Here is a 14329-nt window from a genome sequence, read left to right on the forward strand (position 1 = left end):
CAGGCTCGGCAGGGGGTGAGGACCCAGCAAACTGGATGCATAGACTTGGGGAGTTAATTTTCTCAGCTTTTCTCCCTCTGGTGGATGGCATGGAAGTGTATGTTTGAGCTATAACTGCACACAGATTTCCTGGCGTTTCTAACAGTCAATCTGACTCTAGGGTGCTAAAGGATAAGCTGGGTGTGGTAATTTGTTCCAGAAGCCATCGATGGCACATGGGTGGCGCCGGTTACCACGAGATACAAAGAAAGCCTGTTTCTCTGTTTGCGGAACCATTTAGAAGTGTCACACCCCTCGGGCAGGATGAAAGGGGCAATTGGAATAGGGCAGTGTTGTAGTGGATGGTTTGGGTGAGGGGCGACAATAATATTACTAAACTGGACAGATTAATATTTCTACATAAAATTACTTTCTAACTCATGCTATGAAATTAAAATTTGGGTCAACTCACGCAGAGAAATAAACCTATTTCTGACTTGTCTTGAGAATTATATTCAAATGTTAAAAGCACCATAAAAGTAAGACATTCTTTGAACCCCGCTTACCTGAACTTGTTTGCCCAACCACTGAAAAGCCCTAAGTCCAGGGTCAGTCCTTAGTATTATGAGCCCAAGAAGAAACTGTAACCCAATTCCCCAAAAGACGGGCCTCCAGTTAACCTATGCAGAAAGATGAAGAGAGAGATATCTTGTTAGAAAATGAATGCTGAACTCAGCATAAATGCCCAGAAGATCACTATTTCCTTGGAAGCTTCTCCCATGTGGCCTGTGACCCACCTTCTTCAGGAGGCCAAAGCAGTCGTGAGCAGAGAGTCCCTTGATCGAACCATACCCAAAATCTCAGGGTTCTATTCCCTCTTTCTAACCTGAGTGTGAAGCCTTCAATCTCAGGGGAGTATGTAACCATAGTGTCATGATAACACAACTTAGACCCAAAGAGTAGTCTCAGCAGGGCCGTTAAGGAGGAAGGATCTAGCCTTGCTACTCATGCTGTAAATATCCAACACATAAAACTATTTCCCCTGTCTGGAAGATGGAGAGGCAGAACATGACTTGTCTGTGTGTCCTAGGTTTGTTGCTCTGACGATTTGTAAGTGAATTAAGTGAAAGAAATTCCACCCTGTGGAAGGGCTCTCATTTCACTGTAAAAAGGAGCCAGTTACCTCTAATGCAGACCCAGGGAGTGCAGAATAACGGAGCATCATCAGCTTTCATTTTTAGTGCAGAGAAGAGCAGCCTGCAAAGAACTATGGGATTGGAGGCATGGAAAACAGCAGAGATGTTCACAGGGCAAAGAATTTGGATCATATTAGGTGACTTTGGTCTCTGACTAATGCTTGTCTCTGAGGGGTCCACCTCTCAGCCAGAAAAGTCTTCCAGGATTTGCCATTATGAGTCATATGTGGACAATCGATGTCTCAGAATTCTTGCCCATGTAATGGGTTACCGACTGACAGAACAAGGAGGAGAACGGAATTCAATGTGAACTGTTTGAGGGCAAATTTTTGGAGTAAAATAGCCTGAATTGCAAATAGAAATTTGATAAATTGCAGAATGCAGTGGTAGAATATTAGATTATTTACTGCTCTGGGGAAATCTGGATCAAAACAGATGAGTTTTCTTTGAATGTGTGTTTGATGGGCAGACGTGGGGGACACGAGTAGAAGCTGGACTTGACAGGAGAGACCATCTCACTGATTGTGTAACTGGAAAATTGCTGAGAACGAACAATGAGACAGGAACAGTTCTATGAAAGTTCAGGAGGAATGGCACCCTAGCCACTTAAAATATCATAGCAAGGTAAGAAAAATATTGAATAACAGTTAAATTCTCTCACAATCATTATTTTGAGTAATTCACACATGAGAAAAAAGAAGGAAAAAAAACAAAAAAGATCAATTCATACTCACCTTGGTTGGGTGCTTGGAAAATAGAAACAGCAGGATGACGTACATCAGGAGCCCACCAAAAGACACCAGCTGCCGTTGGCCCAGTTTGGCGGTGTCAAAGGTCAGCCAGAGAATAACTCCCAGGATCAGCGAGCTCCAAATCACCCTACGAGAACCAGACAGGAGGCATTGGCGTCATTTGCTGTATTTGTGGCATCGTTTGTAGCATCCAAGTGCTAACTTGAAAATCTTAATCAGGCTTCAACTAACAAACAAAAAATATCTATTGACACACCCTGGCACCAGGAAGTTATGCTTCTAGAACTTGCAACTAGAACTTGCAACAGACCCTCTTTTGTTGTGGCTGTAAAGGCAAATAGCCAAAAAATGAAGCAATGTGTCCCTCTCATTCCACAACTCTTGGGCCCTTCAAGAACATTTAAAGGGGTCAGAGAGAAGAAAGGATGTTTTGAGAGGGAAGTCTGGTGATTTCTTTGAGAGATCTATGGGGAGTCCTCACCTCCGTTTTGGAAGGTGGGTGAGGTGTTACATTCTTCCCTTTAAGGGAGAAATTGAAATGCATTCTCTGTAGGTGGGGGACATCACCTGAGCCTCAGAGAGCTAAGTCAGTGTGTAGAGTGGGTTCTGACTCTCTGGGCAATCTGTGGGCCTGACAAGGCTGACTCAAGGCTTGGATGGCAGAGCCAGAAAGGGTGCTGTGTCGGGACTGCACAACCCTGCTTTATTAGGCCAAGGATGTGTGACGTTTCCTGGCAGATCCCAGGTGGACCATGCTGGGGAGAATGGCTCCTGGGTCTGACCCAGTAGGGCCCCCTGGAGGGCGAGGAGGCCCCTCAGAGAGGGGCTGCGAGAAAGCCCTGAGTGGTCCCTGCAGGACATGGGCTCCTATAGGAGAGGGTTGGCTTTAATAATTCACAGACCCCTCCTCCCAAGGAGACCAGCTTCGTGCCCAGAGCAGAAAGCCATCTCCCCAAGTCAGAACCATCCCATCCTTTGGACAACATTTTATCATTTAGTGGCACTTGGAGTTAAGGCAGTTTGTAGGGACATTTGAACACATCTCGAGTGAGTCATTACCTTATCGAGGCCTTCATTTCCTGTTTGTAAAATGAAGGCATTTTAACAGATTATTCCCTAGGTTGTTACTAGCTTCAGTATCTCATAAATGAGGAAGCAATGTCAGAACACATTTTTGGAAGAGTATTCGAAAAGACTAAGATCCCTCTCAATGGCAGTAAGAGAACCAACTGCATTTACCACTTCAGCCAGAACCAATGGCTGTCCAGAAGCCTTCTGCCTGGAGACAGGAACTCTTCGATTCGATGCTCATATTTGGGCATGAAGTGATCCCAGACCACAAAGAAGATGGCAGCCACGGTGATCACGAAGAGAGGAAGGGCTCTGTGAAAGTTGAGCACACACGCGGCGATCACCATAGCCAGGTAGCCTGCCAGGAAGCAAACGCAGACGGGGAACATCAGCACCAGCTGGAGACCAGCCTCCAGCACCAATCTGGCTCAGCCAATGGGAGTTTCAATCAAGGAACCATTGAACGCAGGAGAGCTCTTGATAGGGCTATTGGCTCTTCTGATTATAAGTACTATATTTTGGGTGTTTTTGTCTTTTTTTCAAAGCAAGCCCCAAACAGTTTCACCATGAATGCTAGGAGGACAGGGTGCTAGGTCTTGTTATCTTATAGAATATTCTGAGTTCTCGAATCTTGATGCTTGATCACTGGCCCTCTCGCTTAGTATGAACCACTTTTATCTGGCATTCAGACTCAGCAGGTGAGCTTCAGTCAGAGAAAGGCCAGGCCTTGAAGCAACCGCTGATAAAAGGTACTGATTTTCCTGGTTTGCAGCTCAGATTTGGCCTAAGCTTGAGTAGGAAAATAGGCCACCAACAATCTTTAAGTTCCACGGAATCTCTACAGGAAAGGGAAAGGGGTGGGGGCAATTACCAAGGCGGCTGCTTTGGAAGAGGAGATTCCAGGATAAGAACCACAAGGTTTCCTGTTAAAGGTCAGCAAACATGGTCTGCAGGTGAAATCCGGCCTGCCACCTGCTTTTGTAGGCGGCGAGTGCAGCTGTACTTGTATATTTGTATTTGTGTTCTACAAATAAAGTCTCACGGGAACACAGCCACACTGTCTGTTCGCTTTTGTCCCATAGTGGCAGAGATATGTGGTTTTCCCCATATGGCCTGCAAAGCCTAAGACACTATCTGGCCTGGCACACAGAAAGTCGATAGCTGTTCCCTGTTCCTGCTGTGTGAGCACCAGCAAACCCACTGACCCCGGGGTGCAGGGGTCTTGGACTAATGTCTGTGGACTTGGTGGAGGGTTCACATTTTAGAGACAGGAGTGCTCTTTAAAATGGGCTGCAGAGCCCTTTGCTTTGGGAGGGAGGGAAACTGGAGGCCTGCTCCTCTGTGAAAGCAGTATGGTCCTGCCTTTAGGCCAGAGGAGTGGGCTACATGACCCTAGGCTCCTCCTCGTGTTGTATTTGCATAAAGTGTTAATTGCTTATATTTCCCCCTGCAATTATGTTTCTACCTTATGATCATCACCATGTTTTCCAGTTGCCTGGATTTGCATTAACCAACCCTCAAATCCACACCGCAATAACAAAGACCACAGGAGGAGGGGACCTAAAAAGTTAGCTGCTGACACATAAACTGGACAGGCAACCCATCTGCATAGGCGTCCCACGCTGAGACCCCCACTCAGGGGCTTCCTGATTGACTTCTCTCCCTCTCTGGATGATTCAGTGAGGTCTAGGGAGGAAAAGACTTATTTTCTTCCACAGAAAGCTAATATTTGGGAGATCCTCAAAAAAAGACACTTCGATCCCATCCCCTTTTGTTATTTACCTGCTAATAAGATGCCCCAGATGAGGTACCGAAGGGTGGTTTTGTGTTTCTGACAAAAATCACAAACCATACCATACTTCCTTTGCAGACACCTGTAATAACAGAAGCAAACAGGCAGGCAGAAGTCAACACCAAAAACATCAAATAAACTGGCATGCTAAGGCTGGATGAGGCTTTGTAAATCAAGCAAGCAAACGAACAAATTCATGAAGTTTATGTCCTACAAAACAGAAATGGGAAACATTTCATTTTAGACTAAAATCAGCCATGGCTTGGAACCACCTTTGCTGAATGGATGTGATTTGCTGAATGCTGAATGTGCCAGCCCTTGAGGGGTTACAGAGATGCAGAAAACATGCTCCTGGAAATGAGGCAGGGGAGATGGGTAACCAACCAACAGCTGAAAATAAATCATAGGATGAGAGTGTTTCTCCTTGGACTATAAGAGCCTCCATTAGCTTTTAAGCCACTGTCATTAAATGTTGATTTTTAAAAAAATAAAAATCCAATGAACTCTCATCCCTTCTGGTTCCACAAAGTTCAAGTAAGTTTGTGGTTCCCTGTCGTCACTCACCATACTTTTTAGTGGGAGGCTGACAGATTTCAACAGGGGGTTGAAATGTAAAGTAGGATTTCATGGATTTGAGAGCTATTAACCAGTGGGTTGTAATATAGCTTTCTCAGGATGTTCTGGAATTGTTGGCATGTCTTTGTTTCTTTCCAGAGTTTTGTTATGGGGTAGTACGTAGTGTGGGAGCAACATTTGTATCTGATGACTTCTTCCGGGGAGGAGGGTGTGCACCGGAGAGGGAGTGTGGAGAGGCCACAGGGCCGTACCCATGATTGTCCTCTGCTTCTCCTGGGATGCTCCTGGTCCCCTCCACACCTGCTCTGAAACCTGGCTTCCCAGGTGCCTCTTTCCTCAATGACACATCTAACAGAGGCCTCTCCTTCTCCCGCTTGAGGCTGGGTGGAAGGAATTACTCACACATTTAAACATTGCCACTTCCAGGCCACAGGACAGCATTTCTAAAACAACCACTTCTCATCCCGTATAGAAGATTCCCAATCTCCAGGATCTCACAGGCCCCTGGCCCTAGCTGGGGCCGCCTCTGCCCTTGGTTAAGGCCTCCAGTTCCCTTCCTTCCAACAGTCATGCCCACATGTCCAGTCTCAGCACCCTTCAGGTTTCAGGGCCCAGCTCAGTCCTTCGCTTCTATGATGCCCTGTTGCGTCTCCTTAGGCAGAGGTGTCCTCTGCACTTTATTCCTCCTGTCTTCTCTGACTGTGTTTTGCTATGAAGCCTTGACTGACTGTAACTTCCTGGAAAATAGATGTCTGTGAGCCCTGTAGCCCCAGCACCTGGGACACTAAGGCTGCTTGACAGGCATTTGTTGAACTACTAGATAAATGCAATGGGAGTGTACACTGCTTTTCTGGAATAGTATTTTACAGCTGTGGGTTGGACCCATTAGTGTGCTGTGAAGTCACACAGGGCATGATAACCATCATTAAAAGAAAGAAGAGGACATCTCAGAGTGCATCACACAGAGTGATGATAGGTATTATTTCACGAAACTTTTGTCATTATCGTATCTGAATGTGTGTACTGAGAATTAGAAACTGTTCTAGAAGATATTGAAGGAATATAAATATAGTAAAGACAGTTTTTCATGGTCTAATTTAGGAAAGGCTGATGATGCGTTATCCTCAGTTGTGGATATTGTGTTAAAAAGCAGCAGTGGTGAAGGGCAACATTTAATAGGGCACCTCCATCTACTTTAGGGTGGATTCATCAGATTTCTTAATTGCAGGGAATGTGTGTGGTCCATTACAGCAATCTAACACTGCATAACATAAAGTGGCTAGAAATAGATGCTTGGCGATTTGGTTTTCTAGGCTGAACAACTCCCAATCTCCTGGTGGTTGTTTCCATGCCATTAACATCAGTGAAACTTGAGTGCCTCTGACCACCCAGGAGAATCTCTCAGCCCCCAAGGTCAGAGATTCATAAAGTAAAATGAAGGATGAAACTGAGCTCAGGTTTCTGAAGTGGTAAGGTAAATATTCTTGATGGTGTTTATGTGATATGAGCTTTCAATCCTAATTCTGACCAACTTCAGAGCTATCTTCTGATACATAAACACCAAGTTCCTCAGAGACTTAGGAATTTCAATAGGAATTTAGAATATTGACAAATACTTTGGTGTTATGATAGAGTACCAGACAGTCTTGGACTAGGAATCAGAAGCTGGAATTGTAAGTTAGCTTTGTTCCACTCTAGCTAACTAACCTTGGATAAGTCCCTTCTCTGAGCTTCATTTTCCTGATCCAAAACATAAAGATCATAACTTGCGTTTCCTACCTAATGGGGGATAAGGACTTGGAACACCTTCAGGATACTACAAGGTAAGAGCAAATTTGTTGGGATTCAAAATGGATGGGTTTTAAGAAATTGATTGCTTATTGACTGACATTGAGAAGATGAATTAACTACTTTTATATGGACTGGAGCAGTTAGTTGGCAATTTACACCTTTAACTAGAAGACTGTCCCGGATATTGGGTTCCAGAAGATCAGCAGTTTGAATTTACCGTGTTGATTATCCTAGAGCTCCATTAATTTTTCTGAAAATGGTGTTGGGTGGGTAGTGGGGAGAGGGGATTAGTGGTCGTGACCATCTCTGACAAATCATAATAAATGTTAAAAATTAGAGGAGGATAAAACAACCACTTTGTTTAGGAGGTAGGCGTGGTTATTTCTCTGGTTGAAACCTGTACCCTTTTTGATGCATCTCTTGATCGTCATTTTCATCTTCTTTCTTCCTTGGAGAATCCTGCTCAATGGTGACCTGCTCTTCGTCCTGGAAATCAAACATTGGAGCAGAGATGGAATAATGAGAATCCTGGGCATAATGGACCCTGATCTCTTTTGCTCAGAATTTTGGCAAAGAACTTCAAAAGGTCCTTTTAAATCATTATGCAAGAAGATGGCTCCTACTATCTACTGCACAGACATTTTTTCCTCTTGTCACAGAAAATCCAGATCACACATCTCTTCCTTTACTTCCAAAGAGCCATTGGTATTATTTCCTTTTCTTTAGGAACAGGCTCATATTTCTGTTTATTGCTCCTGTCTCTACTGTAATCATTCAACTGCCTCTTTGTTTTCAGGCAAGTGCTGAATGAAGTTAACACCAGAGGCTGCATACTCGCCCTTTATACTCTGCAGGGCCTGGTTTCCAAAGGACTGAGATGAAAGGGAACAATATTTGCCATCCCAAAGTGTGTCTCTTCAACATGAGGATTATTTTAGGCTCACTATTTTTAGGAAACAAAAGACTCGGAACGTTTTTCTTGTTACCTCTCCCTTAACTGTCTAAAAGAATTCCAATAAAAAAACGTGTCTTAGGAAGTGAGCTATCACGTTAGCATAACATGAACTAGGTGGCAGACACGGAGGAGCCTAGAAAAGCCGGTTTGTTGGGCTCCCCTCTGTGTCTTCTGTTTCTTTGTGGCCAAACACTTGTTTTCCAAATGTCTGCTCCTTTTCACCTGCCTATGAATTGCCTTCCTTCCCTTTGAAGTCTCTGAGTCTCCCCACCTCCAACACTCCTTTTGCCTTTGGCTGAAGGTGCTATTTATGGTGGTGGCTTTGGTAATTTTGGCAAATTACTGAGTTTTCCTGGGTTTCTCCCATGTATACATCCTACTAAATGTTGTTTGATTTTCTCCTGTTAACCTGTCTCCTGTTGATTTAATTCTTAGACCAGCCAGAAGAACCTAGAAGGGTAGAGGAAAATTTCTTCCTCCTCTGCAGAGACCAAGACTGGTTTTATTTTCCTGGCAGCAGATGTGAACACTAGCTCAGCATCTTCAAGAGGTGATAAACTCCCCTTGGGAACTAGGGTCCTTCTATCAGTCAGGCTAAAGGGAAATATTTCCCTTACTCAGCTGGCACTTGCTCTAATTAACCAATGAAGTATATACCTGGGCCATCTTTCATGGACAATCTTTCCAATACTGTTTGAGCCCATAAATATCCATGGCACATCCTATTCTTGGGATGGTGTAGAGGATTTCCTACCTCCCTCCATTCTGCAATAATGTCTCAAATAGGTCCAGCTATTGTAGGCAATGGCGAGGGAAGGTGGGGAGGAAGCATGCAGATGTGGAGCAGTTTGAACATGCTTTAAGAGGTATAGTGCCAAATCTCAGCTTTAGTTTTCTGCCCTTTCCCGTGAAGCCTCTGATTCTCTTTACTTCAACAAAATTCATAGAAATAAGTCATTAGTATGTCTCTGAGCCGAAGAGATCCTCAAAGATCGTATAGTCCTTTGACGCCAAACTCCGTTATACTTCTGACTTAGACTTCCTTAATTTTCTGGGCTGGGCCGCAGGAACTAGGAAGGTGAGGGGATAATTGCAAGAGAGATCAGCTGAGTCCAAGCTGCAGCTGCTAAGCTTGGGGTAGAGACCAGCCTTATTCATTTTTCTGCTAACACTTAGCTTGGCCAATAGTCAAAGCTTAGAAATTTTCTGATTTAAAGATTTTTTTTTTTTAAAGATTTTATTTATTTATTTTCCCCCCCAAAGCCCCAGTAGATAGTTGTATGTCATAGCTGCACACCCTTCTAGTTGCTGTATGTGGGACGCGGCCTCAGGATGGATGGAGAAGCGGTGCCTCGATGCGCACCCGGGATCCGAACCCGGGCCGTCAGCATCGCAGCGCGCGCACTTAACCACCAAGCCACGGGGCCGGCCCGAAATTTTCTGATTTAAATGATCATAGTCATTATTTTCTTATGGTGAAATTGCCAAGTTACCTACTATCTACGGAATGTCTAACACTACTATTGTTTTCTTCTTTTTCCTAACTTTTTTTATCTTTAAAATAAAATAACAACAACAACAAAACCTTCTTGACCCCACAGTTGTGGACATCTGCCCTCCCTCCTTCCCTTCACAGCCAAGCCACCTGAAAGAGTTGCCATTACTTTTAGTGACCCACTCCCTCACATCCTGCTCCCTCAAGCCACTGTGATCAGGCTTCCACTGAGATGGCTTCTGCCAAGGTCACCCAAGGACCATTGTCGCCAAATCCAGTAGCTACTCCCCAGTCTTCATATTCCTGTTTATGATAGTAAAGCATCTAATTTTTGTTTTTGATTTTTTTGTGAAACAATATTAAACAGATAAAGACTGTATTTTTTTAGAGCAGTTTTATGTTCACAGCAAAACTGAGTGGAAAGTGGAGATTTCCCATATGTCTGCTGCTCCCATACATGCATAGCCTCCTGCTTGAGTGGTAAATTTGTTGCAATTGATGAACCCATCAATTATCACCAGCTCCCACTAAAGTGGTAAATTTGTTGCAGTTGAGGAAGCTATGTTGACACATCATTATCAACCAAAGTCCATGGTTTACATTAGGGTTCACTCTTGGTGGTGTATATTCTGTGAGTTTGGACAAATGTATAATGACACATATCCACCAGTATAGTATCATATAGAGTAGTTTCACTGCTCTGAAATCCCCTGTGCTCTGCCCAGTCATCCCTCCCTCCTCTCTTGGTAGCAACTGATCTTTTTACTGTCTCCACAGTTTTGCCTTTTCCCGAATGTCTTATGTTTGGAATCATACAGTGTGTAGCGATTTCAGATTGCTAATTTTACTTAGTAACACACATTTAGTATTCCTCCATGTCTTTTCATGACTTGACAGCTCATTTGTTTTCGGTGCTGAAGAATATTCCATTGCCTGGATATACCACAGTTCATTTATCCACTCACCTACTGAAAGACATCTTGGTTGCTTCCAAGTTTTGGCAATTATGAGTAAAGCTACTGTAAACATCCATGGTTTTTGTGTGGACAAAAGTATTGTTTTCTCTTTTTTTGTTGAATAATATTTAGTGAAACAGGCACTTTTTACACTAGATTAAGTGAAACAGTTAATATGTATAGCATGACCCCAACATAAGTAACACGTGCATGTGGGTGTATATTTTAATTAAAAGGCCATATTCCAAGATGTTAGGCACTGACTTTTTCCTGGAATTACAGGTCTTTTTTTTTTTTTTTTTTTTTTGTCTTCCAAATTTTACTGCAATAATTTTGCAAATTTTCTACTTCAAATAAGTTATTCTTTTTATCATGAGAAAACTCCCCCCAATAAATGGCTCCATAGTTAGTGCCCAGAACTACTTGAAAAACAAGGATGACCTACGTGGATAATTTGCTTGCTTTTTAGCAGCAGAAGGCCTTCTTCAAATGAGCTCCTCTCCAGAATTTAATATATAAAAGAAATAAAAGTGACATTGTGACAGAGTGCCTCACCCTGCTCTGTTAACTTAGGTGTCACTGGGGAACCCTAGGGTGTGATGGACACAGTTTTGGAACCATGTCTTAGAACCTCCTTGTCTGCCTCATTTACTTTAAAACTGAGATGCTCTTGTTTAAGTCAGTGCCTTTGGCCTTAGGATGGAGCTTGGAATTGGTAATAGTGAGGTGTCAGAGGAAGCCTCGGTACTCTCCCCATCAGAAAACTCTGAGGACAGGTGTGTAGACACAAAATCTTTGGTTGGGACTGTGTGTTTTCTTCATGACTCAGCCTTACACACTCTAATTACCATTTAATTCATTCTCCAAGTGCCAGCTGAGCGCCATGCTTTCTGTCCCTGTGGCTCTCAGGTGCCTGTTGCACAGCAGTCACCCTGGTAACAGATTCACTCACCGCCCTCCGGCCCTACCTGTTTGGAGATTCCCTGCTCTCCATTCTGCACAGCTCTACTCCTCAGCGAGTTGTCCTTTCCTGATATGCTCTGGTTTTCATGAAAGTCGTCTTCATTCTAAGAAAAAAGTACAGATTACAGAAATAAAATTTCAGAACCAAAAAAACAAATGTTTCTTCATTGAATGATACCCAGAAGACTTTTGATGGAGGGGACGGCAAAGACGAGGAGTTTAGATGAGTCAGCTGGTTAAAGAAAGAACCAGTGAATCTTGGCTCATAAAGACATGTAGACAATTTTTGTTCTGTTTTGTTCAGATAGAAAAGATTGGTGTGGGCCAACTTGAGGAAGAGAGGAAGGAGGACATTGCCCTCGTCCAGACCATAGGACTTTCCAATAAGCTGAGCTGAGACTAGGGGGCAGGCTTCCAGTCTCCTTTCCATCACTTCACACAGACTTTCAACTTATAAAGTACAACAAAATATAGTAAACCCTAGGCTGATAATTTTACTCTTAGATGTTGGATGTATGGGTTGTTAAAATGTGTTTTGTTAAAGCAGTTTTTGGTAGTAACGAGCGTAAGAAAAATGCCCCCTCTTGTGAGGCTGGTTTGACTTTAAGGAACTGAGTGAGGTGTGCTCTTGGAGGGGTGTGCTGACCCCCCAGCTGCTTTATCCAGATGTGACAAGCATCTGGCTCGCTTTTCTTTTACCTTATTTTTAGAGGGAGTGGGAAGTGTCCAATTCCTTTCCTATCTCATCCCAGCTTGCCTTTTTATACAGTACTTTTTATATGGCAACAGATAGATAAACAGTGTCAAGTAGGGCCCTATATCTTTCCAGAAAATGTTGCCTGCTAGCCCTGTTGGCTGTGACCTTGTCTTTGAAAAAAGAACAAGTATATCATTTGATTTTACCTTTAGATCTCTGGCTGGCCCCAAGGATCTAGACAAAATTGCAATTCCAACTTGTGTTGCATTTTCCATTTATTGAAACACAAGAGTGTATAAATGTGAATAAAATCTAATTTCGAGCACACGCATGATTTATGCATAAAAGTCTTGTTGCCAAACTGCCCTTTTGTGTTACAGCTGTGTACATCTTACTTTAGCACAGTTCCTCGCACATGGCAGACACTCACAATTATTTGTTGAATTAATGAACCACAATGATTTTAATGTTGCACTAACTGGTACAGCAATGTAATACCTCTGGATACTTGGTATAGAAGTATAGTAGGGAGGGACAATATAGATAGCATGGAAAGATGACAAAGTGTTGCTAATTGCTGAATCTGGCTGATGGATACTCAGGGACTCATTTTAGTATTCTTACTTCCATGGATGCTGAAAATTTCCAGTAAAAAGTTAAAAGTAAAATCCAGCATGAACAGGTAGAAAACAGGACACAGGTAACTGAGGGGCTGGTCCTCAGGGTCCCTAATAACATGCGTGATGTAACACATGCCTCATCTTTCTAAGCATTAGCCACCATCTATACAACAGTTCTTATGATCCTTTCCAGAATCCTGACATTTTCTGGTTCCCCGAGGAGATGCTGATTATTCCTGTCACCTTGATTCTGATTATTCCTGCCCCCTGGTGGCAGAATCTGAAACGTGTGGAACACAGCACGGAGCCTGCCTTTACAAAGTTAATAAAAGAGGAAGGGGTGTGTGTGTGTGTGTGTGTGTGTGTGTGTGTATTGGGGGAAGGGTAGAGTGGGTGTGCGTGGTAACCAGAGCCCCTCGGATGTATTTTGTAGCGTGTGATGGGATTGTTTTACCCCCAGTAGAGTACATGCCTTGGCTTTTTAGCTTTTTCAGGAAGAACAATGTCCCCCATTTGAGGATTTCCAACAGAAATAAAGGGGGTGTTGTGGGTGTTCATTGGTGCCTGAAAAATGACCATTAAAACACAAGCTTCCCTGCGTCCTTTCAAATTGGAGTCATAGGGCCAGAATTGGTGGTCTATATTTACTTCTTAGTGCATTGTTTCCTTCCATCTATTTAGCATTTCTTCTTACTAGATACCTTGGTACACTGAACTACACCCGTGACCTTGTTCCAAATGCAAGCCTGTCGCTCCACCGAATGGGTAACAACGTTGTGGGTGTTGTGTATGGGTATTTCTAGGCAGTTTACAGCATGCCACTTTTAATTTCCCCAGTGAGCATTAGTTGCTGCGTGTACTCAACCTTGGATTGAGACCCTCCGAGGGACAGATCCTTGGGCCAGGATTACATTGTGCCTGGGGTTTGATCTTGCACTTTCCAAGCTGCTCGAGCAAGTGCAGATCCACAGTGGGTGTTACAGGGAGTACAGATGGCCAGAGATCTTTTTATGAATTTCTTCCTTTCATTCAGTTTCTAAACCATGTAACTTCTAGAACATAGGACATTACTGAAATCACTCCCCCTATCTATTTGTGGCATCCCACTCGATAGAATTTTAGCTGAACACATGGCCACCCAGAATAAAGGCTACGTTTCCAAGCTTCATTTCAACTAGATTCTGGCCCACGAAATGCAAATAGAAGTGGAGCCCTGAGTGGGGCAGCTCGGGGACGCTCCTTCAGAGATGGGTGCTCTTTGTCCCTTTCATCCTTTCCTCCAGCCTGATGCCCTGGTACGTGGATGGTCCCAGCTGGGCCATGAGCACAAGGGCCCTGCCCTGGTGACGTCAGAGTGGTGAGATGGGGGGACTCAAGTCCTGAAAACTTTGAGCAGCGCTTCCCCTCTGGGTCTGTCCTTCCACTGCCAAATTTTTATCTGCAGGAAACAGACTTCTCCCTTGCTACTTTTGGTTTTTGCTTTATT

At 43.6% G+C, this 14329-nt stretch overlaps 1 protein-coding gene and 1 long non-coding RNA gene across 2 annotated transcripts in view; one reads left to right on the forward strand and one right to left on the reverse strand.

Annotated features, from left to right (window-relative positions):
• The window catches only part of LOC131419934 (uncharacterized), a 152993-nt gene that overhangs the window by 132568 nt on the left and 6096 nt on the right, over window positions 1–14329 (forward strand). The gene's annotated exons all lie outside the window — the stretch shown is intronic.
• The window catches only part of LOC131419933 (solute carrier family 28 member 3-like), a 52295-nt gene that overhangs the window by 19995 nt on the left and 17971 nt on the right, over window positions 1–14329 (reverse strand). The window contains exons 2-7 of the mRNA XM_058565529.1: window positions 11532–11630; window positions 7561–7643; window positions 4781–4872; window positions 3167–3356; window positions 1910–2054; window positions 546–659 (exon numbers count right to left, since the gene is read on the reverse strand). Of these exons, the coding sequence (XP_058421512.1) occupies window positions 546–659; window positions 1910–2054; window positions 3167–3356; window positions 4781–4872; window positions 7561–7643; window positions 11532–11630 (723 nt within the window). The remainder of the gene's footprint in view (window positions 1–545; window positions 660–1909; window positions 2055–3166; window positions 3357–4780; window positions 4873–7560; window positions 7644–11531; window positions 11631–14329) is intronic.

This window comes from Diceros bicornis, chromosome 22, assembly GCF_020826845.1.
Source record: "Diceros bicornis minor isolate mBicDic1 chromosome 22, mDicBic1.mat.cur, whole genome shotgun sequence".
NCBI classification, from domain to species: Eukaryota; Metazoa; Chordata; class Mammalia; order Perissodactyla; family Rhinocerotidae; genus Diceros; species Diceros bicornis.